The 16,843-nt window shown below is 50.7% G+C and overlaps 1 protein-coding gene across 3 annotated transcripts in view; it reads right to left on the bottom strand.

The window, feature by feature from the left end:
- Positions 1 to 16,843, bottom strand: part of FANCM (FA complementation group M) — a 98,386-nt gene that overhangs the window by 78,795 nt on the left and 2,748 nt on the right. For all 3 annotated transcript variants that reach the window (XM_040411360.1, XM_040411359.1, XM_040411361.1), the window contains exons 2-4: positions 16,175 to 16,347; positions 11,505 to 11,582; positions 11,013 to 11,171 (exon numbers count right to left, since the gene is read on the bottom strand). In XM_040411360.1, the coding sequence (XP_040267294.1) occupies positions 11,013 to 11,171; positions 11,505 to 11,582; positions 16,175 to 16,347 (410 nt within the window). The remainder of the gene's footprint in view (positions 1 to 11,012; positions 11,172 to 11,504; positions 11,583 to 16,174; positions 16,348 to 16,843) is intronic.

Here is a 16,843-nt window from a genome sequence, read left to right as displayed (position 1 = left end):
CCCCACAAGTAGCATATCAGGGGTGCAACGCCTGCACTAATAATACAGAAGGATCACTTGATTGTCAGGATATTAGTGAGTTATTGAGTGTCTGGGGTCCCTTTAAAATGAACACCAAAATGTATTTCACCAAAGTATATACAAAATTCAAGCTGACTGTTACCACTAGAGGGAGCTCAGGAGATTACTACATACAGATATATACAGCCACCACTAGAGGGAGCTCAGGAGATTACTGCATACAGATATATACAGCCACCACTAGAGGGAGCTCAGGAGATTACTACATACAGATATATAAAGCCACCACTAGAGGGAGCTCAGGAGATTACTACATACAGATATATACAGTCACCACTAGAGGGAGCTCAGGAGATTACTGCATACAGATATATACAGCCACCACTAGAGGGAGCTCAGGAGATTACTGCATACAGATATATACAGCCACCACTAGAGGGAACTCAGGAGATTACTACATACAGATATATACAGCCACCACTAGAGGGAGCTCAGGAGATTATTACATACAGATATATAAGGCCACCACTAAAGGGAGCTCAGGAGATTACTGCATACAGATATATACAGCCACCACTAGGGGGAGCTCAGGAGATTACTACATACAGATATATACAGCCACCACTAGAGGGAGCTCAGAAGATTACTGCATACAGATATATACAGCCACCACTAGAGGGAGTTTAGGAGATTACTACATACAGATATATACAGCCACCACTAGATGGAGCTCAGGAGATTACTGCATACAGATATATACAGCCACTACTAGAGGGAGCTCAGGAGATTACTGCATACAGATATATACAGCCACTACTAGAGGGAGCTCAGGAGATTACTACATACAGATATATACAGCCACCACTAGAGGGAGCTCAGGAGATTACTGCATACAGATATATACAGCCACCACTAGAGGGAGCTCAGGAGATTACTACATACAGATATATACAGCCACCACTAGAGGGAGCTCAGGAGATTACTGCATACAGATATATACAGCCACCACTAGAGGGAGCTCATGAGATTACTGCATACAGATATATAAGGCCACCACTAGAGGGAGCTCAGGAGATTACTGCATACAGATATATAAGGCCACCACTAGAGGGAGCTCATGAGATTACTACATACAGATATATAAGGCCACCACTAGAGGGAGCTCAGGAGATTACTGCATACAGATATATACAGCCACCACTAGGGGGAGCTCAGGAGATTACTACATACAGATATATACAGCCACCACTAGAGGGAGCTCAGGAGATTACTACATACAGATATATACAGCCACCACTAGAGGGAGCTCAGGAGATTACTACATACAGATATATACAGACACCACTAGAGGGAGCTCAGGAGATTACTACATACAGATATATACAGCTACCACTAGAGGGAGCTCAGGAGATTACTACATACAGATATATACAGCTACCACTAGAGGGAGCTCAGGAGATTACTACATACAGATATATACAGCCACCACTAGAGGGAGCTCAGGAGATTACTACATACAGATATATACAGCCACCACTAGAGGGAGCTCAGGAGATTACTACATACAGATATGTACAACCACCACTAGAGGGAGCTCAGGAGATTACTACATACAGATATATACAGCCACCACTAGAGGGAGCTCAGGAGATTACTACTTACAGATACATGCAGCCATCACTAGAGGGAGCTCAGGAGATTACTACATACAGATATATACAGCCACCACTAGGGGGAGCTCAGGAGATTACTACATACAGATATATACAGCCACCACTAGAGGGAGCTCGGGAGATTACTACTTACAGATACATGCAGCCACCACTAGAGGGAGCTCAGGAGATTACTACATACAGATATATACAGCCACCACTAGAGGGAGCTCAGGAGATTACTGCATACAGATATATACAGCCACCACTAGAGGGAGCTCAGGAGATTACTACATACAGATATATACAGCCACCACTAGAGGGAGCTCAGGAGATTACTGCATACAGATATATACAGCCACCACTAGGGGGAGCTCAGGAGATTACTACATACAGATATATACAGCCACCACTAGGGGGAGCTCAGGAGTTTAATGCATACAGGTTTACAGTTGGGTTGAGTGGAGCGTACAGAACATTGGACCTGAATGAGAAGGTATTACAAGGTTCACTCTGAAGCTCTGTAGGATCTGTCTAGTCCTGCATTATGTACACAACCCACTGAGGAGAATGGACACTGTGGAAAACCTCGTCATTGTCTCAAGTCATCCTGGGATATTTTCCAAAAAAAAACTTTTGTGCCACCAAGGGGCAAATTTGCTCTCAGACGAAGACCATGGTAATCTAACCACAAACCCCTGAAAAGACACTGGTTGCTATGGACAAACTGCCTAGCAACAAGCCTGTCCGTAATGAAAGGATTGTCACTGTGCTGAACGGCAGTATGGCGGCACTCACGCCTCGTCACTTCCCATCGCAGCCGGCATTATTAGTGTCTATTCACACGTCCGCAAATTGCAGATCCGCAAAACACGGACACTGGCCATGTGCGTTCCGCATTTTGTGGACCTCACATGGCGGCACTATAATAGAAATGCCTCTTCTTGTCGGTGGCTGTGGACAAGAATAGGACATGTTCTATTTTTTTGCGGGGCCGCAGAACGGAAGTGCGGATGCGGACAGCATACGGTCCCATTGAAAATGAATTCAATGTGTGTAGTAAATGTGCTGTTAGACGTGTATCTGAATAAACCGCGGATGTTTTATTCTGGACCCGCTGAGGTTACTGTCCCTTTAATTTCCATACAGTACAGTGATGAATGGCGGGACATGCATCACTTAGGCCCCTTTCACACGGGCGAGTATTCCGCGCGGATGTGATGCGTGAGTTGAACGCATTGCACCCGCACTGAATACCGACCCATTCATTTCTATGAGGCTGTTCACATGAGCGGTGATTTTCACAGATCACTTGTGCGTTGCGTGAAAATCGCAGCATGCTCTATATTCAGCGTTTTTCACGTAACGCAGGCCCCATAGAAGTGAATGGGGTTGCGTGAAAATCGTAAGCATCCGCAAGCAAGTGCGGATGCGGTGCGATTTTCACGCACGGTTGCTAGGAGACGATCGGGATGGAGACCCGATCATTATTATTTTCCCTTATAATATGGTTATAAGGGAAAATAATAGCATTCTGTATACAGACTGCATAGTACAATAGCGCTGGAGGGGTTAATAAAAATAAATAAATAATAATTTAACTCACCTTAATCCACTTGATCGCGCTGCCCGGCTTCTCGTCTGTCTCCTTTGCTGAACAGGACCTGTGGTGACGTCACTTCGGTCATCACATGATCCGTCACATGATCTTTTACCATGGTGATGGATCATGAGATGGATCATGAGATGGATCATGAGATGGATCATGAGATGGATCATGAGATGGATCATGAGATGGATCATGAGATGGATCATGAGATGGATCATGTGATGGATCATGTGATGGATCATGTGATGGATCATGTGATGGATCATGTGATGACCGGAGTGACGTCACCACAGGTCCTGTTCAGCAAAGGAGACAGAAGAGATGCCGGCTGCGCGATCAAGTGGACTGCGCGATTTTTCTCACGCGAGTGCAAAACGCATTACAATGTTTTGCACTCGCGTGGAAAAATCGCGGGTGTTCCCGTAACGCACCCGCACATTTTCCCGCAACGCCAGTCTGAAAGAGGCCATAAGGGGGGCAAACCACTGCTCTATGACCGCAACAGGTCAGAGGTCACATACTTAGGGTTAACTCACATAATACATGGGTCGTCCGAGCCATTCTCTGGGTAGGCGCTGCCACATGTCACTGCTGTGCTGTTTTTGCACCAACCCTTAGTTTACGCAGCGTTTTCTTTCAGCAGAAGGAGAGCGCACAGCGGGGTAATCACCGTCATGTAAGGCCTCATGCACACGACCGTATTTTTTTGCGGTCCGCAAAACGGGGTTCCGTTTTCCCGTGATCCGTGACCGTTTTTTCGTCCGTGGGTCTTCCTTGATTTTTGGAGGATCCACGGACATGGAAAAAAAAGTCGTTTTGGTGTCCGCCTGGCCGTGCGGAGCCAAACGGATCCGTCCTGATTTACAATGCAAGTCAATGGGGACGGATCCGTTTGACGTTGACACAATATGGTGCCATTTCAAACGGATCCGTCCCCATTGACTTTCAATGTAAAGTCCGGAGTACCTTTTATACCATCGGATCGGAGTTTTCTCCAATCCGATGGTATATTTTAACTTGAAGCGTCCCCATCACCATGGGAACGCCTCTATGTTAGAATATACAGTCGGTTATGAGTTAGATCGTGAAACCTCATTTCCGACAGTATATTCTAACACAGAGGCGTTCCCATGGTGATGGGGACGCTTCTAGTTAGAATATACTACAAACTGTGTACATGACTGCCCCCTCCTGCCTGGCAGCATCCGATCTCTTACAGGGGGCCGTGATCAGCACAATTAACCCCTCAGGTGCCGCACCTGAAGGGGTTAATTGTACTATCATATCCCCCTGTAAGAGATCAGGGCTGCCAGGCAGCAGGGGACCCCCCCCCCCCCCCCCCCCCAGTTTGAATATCATTGGTGGCCAGTGCGGCCCCCCCCCCCCCCCCTCCACCCTCTATTGTAATAAATCGTTGGTGGCCAGTGCGCCCCTCCCCCCCTTCCTCCCTCTATTGTAATAAATCGTTGGTGGCACAGTGTGCGCCCCCCCCCCCTCTATTATAATAAATCGTTGGTGGCACAGTGTGCGCCCCCCATCGGCCCCCCCCCCCTCTATAGCATTAACAACATTGGTGGCCAGTGTGCGGCCTCCCATCTCCCCCCCCCCCCCCGATCATTGGTGGCAGCGGTTTACTAGCAATAGTACAATAGTAAAAGATTCATACTTACCTGGGAGCTGCGATGTCTGTGTCCGGCCGGGAGCTCCTCCTACTGGTAAGTGACAGTTCATTTAGCAATGCGCCGCACAGACCTGTCACTTACCAGTAGGTGGAGCTCCCGGCCGGACACGAACATCGCAGCAGCAGGTAAGTATGAATCTTCTACTATTGTACTATTGCTAAGTAACCATGGCAACCAGGACTGTAGTAGCGTCCTGGTTGCCATGGTTACCGATCGGAGCCCCAGCGATTAAACTGGGACTCCGATCGGAACTCCGCTGCCACCAATGATGGGGGGGGGGGGGGGGATGGGAGGCCGCACACTGGCCACCAATGTTGTTAATGCTATAGAGGGAGGGGGGCGCACACTGTGCCACCAACGAATTATTACAATAGAGGGAGGGAGGGGGGGGGGGGCCCACCGTGCCACCAACGAATTATTACAATAGAGGGAGGGAGGGGGGGGGGGCGCACACTGTGCCACTAACGAATTATTACAATAGAGGGAGGGGGGGGGGGGGGGCGCACTGGCCACCAATGATATTCAAACTGGGGAGGGGGGGGGGGGGTCTGCCCCCTGCTGCCTGGCAGCCCTGATCTCTTACAGGGGGCCGTGATCAGCACAATTAACCCCTCAGGTGCCGCACCTGAAGGGGTTAATTGTGCTGATCACGGCCCCCTGTAAGAGATCGGGTGCTGCCAGGCAGCAGGGGGCAGTCTTGTACACAGTTTGTAGTGTATTCTAACTAGAAGCGTCCCCATCACCATGGGAACGCCTCTGTGTTAGAATATACTGTCGGTTCTGAGTTTTCACGAAGTGAAAACTCAGCTTTGAAAAAGCTTTTATGCAGACGGATCTTCGGATCCGTCTGTATAAAAACTAACCTACGGCCACGGATCACGGACACGGATGCCAATCTTGTGTGCATCCGTGTTCTTTCACGGACACATTGACTTGAATGGGTCCGTGAACCGTTGGCCGTGAAAAAAATAGGACAGGTATTTTTTTCACGGCCAGGAAACACGGATCACGGATGCGGCTGCAAAACGGTGCATTTTCCGATTTTTCCACGGACCCATTGAAAGTCAATGGGTCCGCGAAAAAAAACGGAAAACGGCACAACGGCCACGGGTGCACACAACGGTCGTGTGCATGAGGCCTAACTCTGCAATTAACGTCATTCAGCGAACCATAAACTCAGCACGGCCGCTACGTGAGGCAGCACCTGCAGCCATGTAACTGCCCCGATACGAGGAGCCTGCATACACTGCAACTCCCCAACGTGTGCACGGGATCGGAGAAACTCCCTATTGTGTGCACAGGATCGGTGCAACTCCCTAACGTGTGCACGTGATAGGAGCAACTTTCTAAGGGTACTTTACTACTTTCACACTAGCGGCAGGACGGATCCGACAGGCTGTTCACCCTGTCGGATCCGTCCATCCGCTATTTCGCAGTGCCGCCGCTCCATCCCCATTGACTATAATGGGGACGGGGCGGAGTTCTGGCGCAGTACGGCAGTTCGCGGTGAGAGGCCGCCGGACTAAAAAGTCGGACATGCAGGACTTTTAGTCTGGCAGCCTTTCGCCGTGCACTGCCGTGCTGCGCCGGAGCTCCGCCCCCGTCCCCATTTAAGTCAATGGGGATGGAGCGGCGGTTCGGCGGCACGGATCCGACAGGGTGAACAGCCTGTCGGATCTGTCCTGCCGCAAGTGTAAAAGTAGCCTAACGTGTGCACAGGATCGGTGCAACTCCCTATTGTGTGCACGTGATCGGAGCAACTTTCTAATGTATGCACATGATAAAAGGCAACTCCATACACTGCAACTCCCCAACGTGTGCACGGGATCGGAGAAACTCCCCAACGTGTGCACGGGATCGGAGAAACTCCCCAATGTGTGCACGGGATTGAATCAACTCCCTAACGTGTGCACAGGATCGGTGCAACTCTCTATCGTGTGCACAGGATCGGTGCAACTCCCTAACGTGTGCACGGGATTGAATCAGCTCCCTAACGTGTGCACAGGATCGGTGCAACTCCCTAACGTGTGCACGTGATAGGAGCAACTTTCTAAGGGTACTTTCACACTTGCGGCAGGACGGATCCGACAGGCTGTTCACCCTGTCGGATTCGTCCTTCCGCTATTTCGCCGTGCCGCCGCTCCATCCTTATTGACTATAATAGGGACGGGGCGGAGCTCCGATGCAGTACGGCAGTTCGCGGTGAGAGGCCGCCGGACTAAAAAGACGGACTTGCAGGACTTTTAGTCCGGCGGCCTTTCGCCGTGCACTGCCGTGCTGCGCCGGAGCTCCGCCCCGTCCCCATTTAAGTCAATGGGGATGGAGCGGCGGTTCGGCGGCACGGATCCGACAGGGTGAACAGCCTGTCGGATCTGACCTGCCGCAAGTGTAAAAGTAGCCTAACGTGTGCACGTGATCGGTGCAACTCCCTATTGTGTGCACGTGATCGGAGCAACTTTCTAATGTATGCACATGATAAAAGGCAACTCCATAATTTACTGCATAAGGGTGCCCTTATACCCAAACATATTACAAAAAAAAAGAGGGTCACATGCATTGAGCCCTGGCCAGACAGCAGGATTTCTGCAAAATCGGCAACGAATCCGTTCCTTGCAGACTTGTCATCGATTTTGCAGCAGATCTGCAGGGAATTCCACTCTCTGTCTACCAGGCGCCATTTACACTCCTGATATGGAGGCACTGGAGACGCTCCCCATCAGCCCCACTGATCCCAGGGAAGGAAGCCTTCACAGACCGGCTCATGGTGATGAGGAGGGGTCTTCATCTTTCTCCATGCCACTGCTTTTCTAGATCTCAGTACAGCATATCTGCAGTTATGCAATCTCTGCCATCCAGGGATCTAGAAAAGCCGAGTGAATCATGGGGCGGCCATATTGGTAATGCTGCTGACAAACCTATGAAGACATCTGAGAATGAAACACAGTGAGATAATTCACAGACGCCTGCTGACCCCTAGTGGTCTGTCCGTGGAAGAGCAAGAACCATGACTAGACCTGAGAATCTGCATAGCCCGTCACTGTATGACTGATGTATGTCCGACCCCCGGGACCACCAACCTGCAGAACAAAGGGGTCTGATACTGCAGTGGAATCACTTATTAGTGAATTCAGAGTTAATTTTGGGTGTGGGGGGTCTTCTGTACTAAAACCATATTGCACAGCAGCGGTAGAAAAAGGTGCAGTGTTTACCCAGAGCCGACCAAGGACCAATCCATACCATATTACTCAATGAACAAGAGCCGGAGCTCCCCTGTAGGCAGGACTTATACAGGAGGGGCGCTCCCCTGTAGGCAGGACCTTATACGGGAGGGGCGCTCCCCTGTAGGCAGGACTTATACAGGAGGGGCGCTCCCCTGTAGGCAGGACTTATACAGGAGGGGCGCTCCCCTGTAGGCAGGACTTTATACAGGAGGGGCGCTCCCCTGTAGGCAGGACTTTATACAGGAGGGGCGCTCTCCTGTAGGCAGGACCTTATACAGGAGGGGCGCTCCCCTGTAGGCAGGACTTTATACAGGAGGGGCGCTCCCCTGTAGGCAGGACTTTATACAGGAGGGGCGCTCCCCTGTAGGCAGGACTTTATACGGGAGGGGCGCTCCCCTGTAGGCAGGACCTTATACGGGAGGGGCGCTCCCCTGTAGGCAGGACCTTATACGGGAGGGGCGCTCCCCTGTAGGCAGGACCTTATACGGGAGGGGCGCTCCCCTGTAGGCAGGACCTTATACGGGAGGGGCGCTCCCCTGTAGGCAGGACTTTATACGGGAGGGGCGCTCCCCTGCAGGCAGGACTTTATACAGGAGGGGCGCTCCCCTGTAGGCAGGACTTTATACGGGAGGGGCGCTCCCCTGTAGGCAGGACTTTATACAGGAGGGGCGCTCCCCTGTAGGCAGGACTTTATACAGGAGGGGCGCTCCCCTGTAGGCAGGACTTTATACCGGAGGGGCGCTCCCCTGTAGGCAGGACTTTATACGGGAGGGGCGCTCCCCTGTAGGCAGGACTTTATACAGGAGGGGCGCTCCCCTGTAGGCAGGACTTTATACAGGAGGGGCGCTCCCCTGTAGGCAGGACTTTATACAGGAGGGGCGCTCCTCTGTAGGCAGTACATATACAGGAGGGGCGCTCCCCTGTAGGCAGGACTTTATACAGGAGGGGCGCTCCCCTGTAGGCAGGACTTTGTACAGGAGGGGCGCTACCCTGTAGGCAGGACTTTGTACAGGAGGGGCGCTACCCTGTAGGCAGGACTTTGTACAGGAGGGGCGCTCCCCTGCAGGCAGGACTTTGTACAGGAGGGGCGCTACCCTGTAGGCAGGACTTTGTACAGGAGGGGCGCTCCCCTGCAGGCAGGACTTTATACAGGAGGGGCGCTCCCCTGCAGGCAGGACTTTATACGGGAGGGGCGCTCCCCTGTAGGCAGGACCTTATACGGGAGGGGCGCTCCCCTGTAGGCAGGACTTATACAGGAGGGGCGCTCCCCTGTAGGCAGGACTTATACAGGAGGGGCGCTCCCCTGTAGGCAGGACTTATACAGGAGGGGCGCTCCCCTGTAGGCAGGACTTTGTACAGGAGGGGCACTCCTCTGTAGGCAGGACTTATACAGGAGGGGCGCTCCCCTGTAGACAGGACCTTATACAGGAGGGGCGCTCCCCTGTAGGCAGGACTTTGTACAGGAGGGGCGCTCCCCTGCAGGCAGGACTTTATACGGGAGGGGCGCTCCCCTGCAGGCAGGACTTTATACGGGAGGGGCGCTCCCCTGTAGGCAGGACTTATACAGGAGGGGCGCTCCCCTGTAGGCAGGACTTATACAGGAGGGGCGCTCCCCTGTAGGCAGGACCTTATACGGGAGGGGCGCTCCCCTGTAGGCAGGACTTTGTACAGGAGGGGCGCTACCCTGTAGGCAGGACTTTGTACAGGAGGGGCGCTCCCCTGTAGGCAGGACTTTATACAGGAGGGGCGCTCCCCTGTAGGCAGGACTTATACAGGAGGGGCGCTCCCCTGCAGGCAGGACTTTGTACAGGAGGGGCGCTACCCTGTAGGCAGGACTTTGTACAGGAGGGGCGCTCCCCTGCAGGCAGGACTTTATACAGGAGGGGCGCTCCCCTGTAGGCAGGACTTATACAGGAGGGGCGCTCCCCTGTAGGCAGGACTTTATACAGGAGGGGCGCTCCCCTGTAGGCAGGACTTATACAGGAGGGGCGCTCCCCTGTAGGCAGGACTTATACAGGAGGGGCGCTCCCCTGTAGGCAGGACTTTGTACAGGAGGGGCGCTCCCCTGTAGGCAGGACTTTGTACAGGAGGGGCGCTCCTCTGTAGGCAGGACTTATACAGGAGGGGCGCTCCCCTGTAGACAGGACCTTATACAGGAGGGGCGCTCCCCTGCAGGCAGGACTTTGTACAGGAGGGGCGCTCCCCTGCAGGCAGGACTTTATACGGGAGGGGCGCTCCCCTGCAGGCAGGACTTTATACGGGAGGGGCGCTCCCCTGTAGGCAGGACTTATACAGGAGGGGCGCTCCCCTGTAGGCAGGACTTATACAGGAGGGGCGCTCCCCTGTAGGCAGGACCTTATACGGGAGGGGCGCTCCCCTGTAGGCAGGACTTTGTACAGGAGGGGCGCTACCCTGTAGGCAGGACTTTGTACAGGAGGGGCGCTCCCCTGTAGGCAGGACTTTGTACAGGAGGGGCGCTCCCCTGCAGGCAGGACTTTGTACAGGAGGGGCGCTACCCTGTAGGCAGGACTTTGTACAGGAGGGGCGCTCCTCTGTAGGCAGGACTTTGTACAGGAGGGGCGCTCCCCTGTAGGCAGGACTTTATACAGGAGGGGCGCTCCCCTGTAGGCAGGACTTTGTACAGGAGGGGCGCTCCCCTGCAGGCAGGACTTTGTACAGGAGGGGCGCTACCCTGTAGGCAGGACTTTGTACAGGAGGGGCGCTCCCCTGCAGGCAGGACTTTATACGGGAGGGGCGCTCCCCTGAAGGCAGGACTTTATACGGGAGGGGCGCTCCCCTGTAGGCAGGACTTATATGGGGGGCTCACCTGTATGTAGGACTTCTGCACGGCCTCCAGTTCATCTCCCAGAGGCACCACAAACTTCTCAAGCTGCCTTTCATGGGAATATGGCTGGATGTCCGGGGAATCCTCCGACCGCAGCTCTATCCGGCTAATCAGCAGGTTTGACACGACTTGCTGCACAGACTAAAGGGACAGAAACAGGACTGAGCAGTTGCCATACGGATTCCAGATTACAAGACTACTCATATATGATAGAGGTGCAGAGGTACGGCCCACTGCTAATGTTCTAGGGGGCTGTATGCAGGGTCCATACAATGAAGAGCTGCTGACCCCCAGTGACTGTCAGGGACCCCTGCATGTGGCCACCTTATGAACCCGCGGGCCCGCCAGACCTCTGCATCCAGGAGGAGAGGATTTATAGGGATATGGGGCTTAGCTCCAGTGTATGTGTAATAGGGCAGTCGGGGGAGCGGCACACAGACCCATGTGCGGCCTGTGCAACGCAGATCTTCTCACCTTGGTATCACTGCCAGGGGTAGCGCTCAGAGCCAAGATCCGAAACTGTGCGGTGTAATTGCTGAGCTCTCGTACGACCTGGTAAAGAAGATAAAACATTCATCAGGGGTCTGAAGCAATTTAGGGTTTCAAAGGAAAATACTTTTGTTCAATAATAAAAAAATTAAATTAAATAAAAAACTATATAATTACCGCGTCCTGAACTCCCTCCGTTCCTGCAATGTCAGGTAAGTTGGGAGGTAAGTGCAATTTTTTTTATAATCATTATAACAGTGTCCTGTTGATTCAAACATGAAAACAGAGATCTGAGACATCTCCTTTACATGAGGAGTTCTACTGTATTTGGGGTTGGTGTCTGATGCCTCCGGGGCCCGCACTGTCTAGTTACATCCCTGGAGCAAGCGATGCATTGGGGGTGCTGTCAAATGTAAGGGAGTGCTCACAGTCTCCCTTACCTGACAGCACCAATCAAAACGCAGACACTCCACCAAACCATATACAATAAATTCATCTTTGTCACATTAAGGGTTAAAAATTATATATAAAATAATGAGCCAATGTGACGACCTCAGATGTTGGCGGCAGAACAGTAGGATAAATGACAGTCACACAAGAGAACGTTCAATACATGTAAAAAGCGAAAAAGAGCATGAACCTCGAGGATTCCCCTAGAGACACACGGTGGGTGCCGCTCATCACCGGTCTGTATATCTTCTGTCATGTATCGGGGTGCTGTGCCCCCTCTTCACCGGTCTGTATATCTTCTGTTCTGTATCGGGGTGCTGTGCTCTCTCTTCACCGGTCTGTATATCTTCTGTTCTGTATCGGGGTGCTGTGCTCTCTCTTCACCGGTCTGTATATCTTCTGTCATGTATCGGGGTGCTGTGCTCTCTCTTCACCGGTCTGTATATCTTCTGTTCTGTATCGGGGTGCTGTGCTCTCTCTTCACCGGTCTGTATATCTTCCATCATGTATCGGGGTGCTGTGCTCTCTCTTCACCGGTCTGTATATCTTCCATCATGTATCGGGGTGCTGTGCTCTCTCTTCACCGGTCTGTATATCTTCTGTCATGTATCGGGGTGCTGTGCTCTCTCTTCACCGGTCTGTATATCTTCCGTCATGTATCGGGGTGCTGTGCCGCCTCTTCACCGGTCTGTATATCTTCCGTCATGTATCGGGGTGCTGTGCCCCCTCTTCACCGGTCTGTATATCTTCTGTCATGTATCGGGGTGCTGTGCCGCCTCTTCACCGGTCTGTATATCTTCTGTTCTGTATCGGGGTGCTGTGCTCTCTCTTCACCGGTCTGTATATCTTCCGTCATGTATCGGGGTGCTGTGCCCCCTCTTCACCGGTCTGTATATCTTCCGTCATGTATCGGGGTGCTGTGCTCTCTCTTCACCGGTCTGTATATCTTCCGTCATGTATCGGGGTGCTGTGCTCTCTCTTCACCGGTCTGAATATCTTCCGTCATGTATCGGGGTGCTGTGCCCTCTCTTCACCGGTCTGTATATCTTCCGTCATGTATCGGGGTGCTGTGCCCCCTCTTCACCGGTCTGTATATCTTCCGTCATGTATCGGGGTGCTGTGCCCCCTCTTCACCGGTCTGTATATCTTCTGTTCTGTATCGGGGTGCTGTGCCCCCTCTTCACCGGTCTGTATATCTTCTGTTCTGTATCGGGGTGCTGTGCTCTCTCTTCACCGGTCTGTATATCTTCTGTTCTGTATCGGGGTGCTGTGCTCTCTCTTCACCGGTCTGTATATCTTCTGTTCTGTATCGGGGTGCTGTGCTCTCTCTTCACCGGTCTGTATATCTTCCGTCATGTATCGGGGTGCTGTGCTCTCTCTTCACCGGTCTGTATATCTTCTGTCATGTATCGGGGTGCTGTGCTCCCTCTTCACCGGTCTGTATATCTTCCGTCATGTATCGGGGTGCTGTGCTCTCTCTTCACCGGTCTGTATATCTTCCGTCATGTATCGGGGTGCTGTGCCCTCTCTTCACCGGTCTGTATATCTTCTGTCATGTATCGGGGTGCTGTACTCTCTCTTCACCGGTCTGTATATCTTCCGTCATGTATCGGGGTGCTGTGCTCCCTCTTCACCGGTCTGTATATCTTCCGTTCTGTATCGGGGTGCTGTGCTCTCTCTTCACCGGTCTGTATATCTTCCGTCATGTATCGGGGTGCTGTGCTCTCTCTTCACCGGTCTGTATATCTTCCATCATGTATCGGGGTGCTGTGCCCCCTCTTCACCGGTCTGTATATCTTCCGTCATGTATCGGGGTGCTGTGCTCTCTCTTCACCGGTCTGTATATCTTCCGTTCTTTACAGGTTTATCATTAGGGGTCCATAGCCTCTTACATGTACTGGATGCGCCATTATCCCCCTGCACCTCACCAGAGGTCGTCACGTCTGTTATTTAACCCCTTAGGGACACAGCCTTATTTCACCTTAAGGACCAGGCCATTTTTTGCAAATTTGACCAGTGTCACTTTAAGTGGTGATAACTTTAAAACACTGACTTATCCCGGCCGTTCTGAGATTGTTTTTTCGTCACATATTGTACTTCATCACACTGGTAAAATTGGGTCAAAAAAGTAAATTTTTTTACATAAAAAAAATACCAAATTTACGAAAAAATTTGGAAAAATTAGCAAATTTCAAAGTTTCAGTTTCTCTACTTCTGTAATACATAGTAATACCCCCAAAAATTGTGATGACTTTACATTCCCCATATGTCTACTTCATGTTTGTATCATTTTGGGAATGACATTTTATTTTCTGGGGATGTTACATAGCTTAGAAGCAAATTTTGAAATTTTTCTGAAATTTTCCAAATCCCACTTTTTATGGACCAGTTCAGGTCTGAAGTCACTTTGTGAAGTTCACATAATAGAAACCACCCAAAAATGACCCCATTCTAGAAACTACACCCCTCAAGGTATTCAAAACAGATTTTACAAACGTTGTAGGTGTTCCACAAGTTAATGGCAAATGGTGATAAAATTTCAGAATTTAGATTTTTGGGCAAATTTTCCATTTTAATCCATTTTTTCCAGTAACAAAGCAAGGGTTAACAGCCAAACAAAATGCTATATTTATTGCCCCGATTCGGTAGTTTGCAAAAACACCCCATATGTGGTCGTAAACCGCTGTACGGGCACACGGCAGGGCGCAGAAGGAAAGGAATGCCGATTTTGCTGGACTGGTTTTTTGACACCATGTCCCATTTGAAGCCCCCCTGATGCATCCCTAGAGTAGAAACTCCATAAAAGTGACCCCATTTTAGAAACTACGGGATAGGGTGGAGGTTTTGTTGGTACTAGTTTAGGGTACATATGATTTTTGGTTGCTCTATATTACACTTTTTGTGCGGCAAGGTAACAAGAAATAGCTTTTTTTGCTCAGTTTTTTTTTTTTGTTATTTACAACATTCATCTGACAGGTTAGATCATGTGGTAATTTTATAGAGCAGGTTGTCACGGACACGGCGATACCTAATATGTATACAATTTTTTTATTTATGTAAGTTTTATACAATGTTTTAGTGTCTCCATAGTCTAAGAGCCATAGTTTTTTCAGTTTTTGGGCGATTATCTTGGGTAGGGTATGATTTTTGCGGGATGAGATGACGGTTTGATTGGTACTATTTTGGCGTACATGCGACTTTTTTGATCACTTTTACCACCTTTTTTGGGAAGTAAGGTGGGCAAAATTTCAATTTTCTCATAGTTTTTATTTTTTGATTTTTATGGCGTTCACCGTGCGGGGAAAGTAACATGACCGTTTTATAGATCAGGTCGTTACGGACGCGGCGATACCTAATATGTGTAGTGTATTTTTTTTTATTCAGTGATAAGTGTTTTTTTTTTAACTTTACTTTTTTCACTTTAAAAAAAAAATAATTTGACCCAGACCCACTTGGTTCTTGAAGATCCAGTGGGTCTGATGTCTGTATAATACAGTACAGTACACTATATAGTGTTTTGTACTGTATTTTACTTACACTTTGAACAGATCTATGCCTTTAGCACAGATCTGTTCAGCACCATTGACAGCAGGATGCCTGAGAAGGCGTCCTGTTGCCATGGGAACCTTCCCCGTCTGCTCAGTTGTGGCCACAACTGCGCAGACGGGGAAGGGTAAGGAGGGGGCTCCCTCCCTCTGAGACCCCATCCTGTCTGGGGGCTGCAAAGGCACAGCAGCCCCCCGATGGGAGAGGGAGGGAGCTCCCGACTGTTAACCTCTGCTCTTCCATATGGAAAGGGTTAAACAGCTGACATCGCATCACAGATGTCAGCCGTTTATACCAGGGTGTCAGCAATGTGCTGACACACTGGTATAACCACTGGCCACCAATGATTACTCAAGAGGAGGCGGGCGGGGGATCCCGCCTGCCGCACCGCCCGCAACCCCCCCCTGCACCACCCGCCGCCATAAAATCACTCAGGGGTGCAGGGGGGGTGAAAATCTATATTTTGGGCATGTTAAAGGTTCTGATCACCGCGGTCATGTGTGATGTGTCCTTAAGGACTCGGTACGTCATGTGTCCTTAAGGGGTTAATATATGAATTTTAACCCTTAATGCGCAATAAAGATGAGTTTATTGTGTCTGGTTCGGTGGACTGGTACATACTGTGTGGTACCCCTTGGAGGTTGCTTTGCCGAGTTTACCTGACAGTAGGCATAATTGCCCAGGGACTTGTGCGCCTCATCGATGACCAGGCACTTGACGTCACTGGCGGGACAGGCGCCACGGGTCAGATCATTCACCATGATCTGCGGGGTCAGGAAGAAGACTCTGTGCTTCTGCCATATCTCTCTGCGGCTCTGTGCCTGGGTGCTTCCTGAAAGTACACGGAGAACACACGAGATATAAGATGCGCAGGACGTGATACTGCGAGACGACGTCAGCCGCGGTATACACTCGTCAGCCATAACACTCACACCTGTGGGACTTTATTATTGTTTTATTTCATTGCACTTATTTGGGGCTAAAACCTTTTTTCCCCCAATGGTCCTTTATTATTTTTTAACTCTTTGTCCTCTGCAGGCTTCGCCTTTTTTCACATACAGTGAAGGCTGCTTATTCTCCAGCCCCCTCTGCATTCCCGAGAGCTCACAAACCCTCATTTAAAGGGCATCTGTCAGCAGTTTTGTTCCTATGACACCGGCTGACCGGTTACATGTGCACTTGACATCTGTGTTGGTCCCATGTTCATATGTGGCCGCATTACTGAGAAAAATGATGTTTTATTATATGCAAATGAGCCTCTAGGAGCAACGGGGGCGTTACCGTTACACCTAGAGGCTCTGCTCTCTCTGCAGCTGCAGGACCCTCTG

Source organism: Bufo bufo, chromosome 11 (genome assembly GCF_905171765.1).
Source record: "Bufo bufo chromosome 11, aBufBuf1.1, whole genome shotgun sequence".
NCBI classification, from domain to species: Eukaryota; Metazoa; Chordata; class Amphibia; order Anura; family Bufonidae; genus Bufo; species Bufo bufo.
This window is presented reverse-complemented; position numbering and strand designations above follow the sequence as displayed.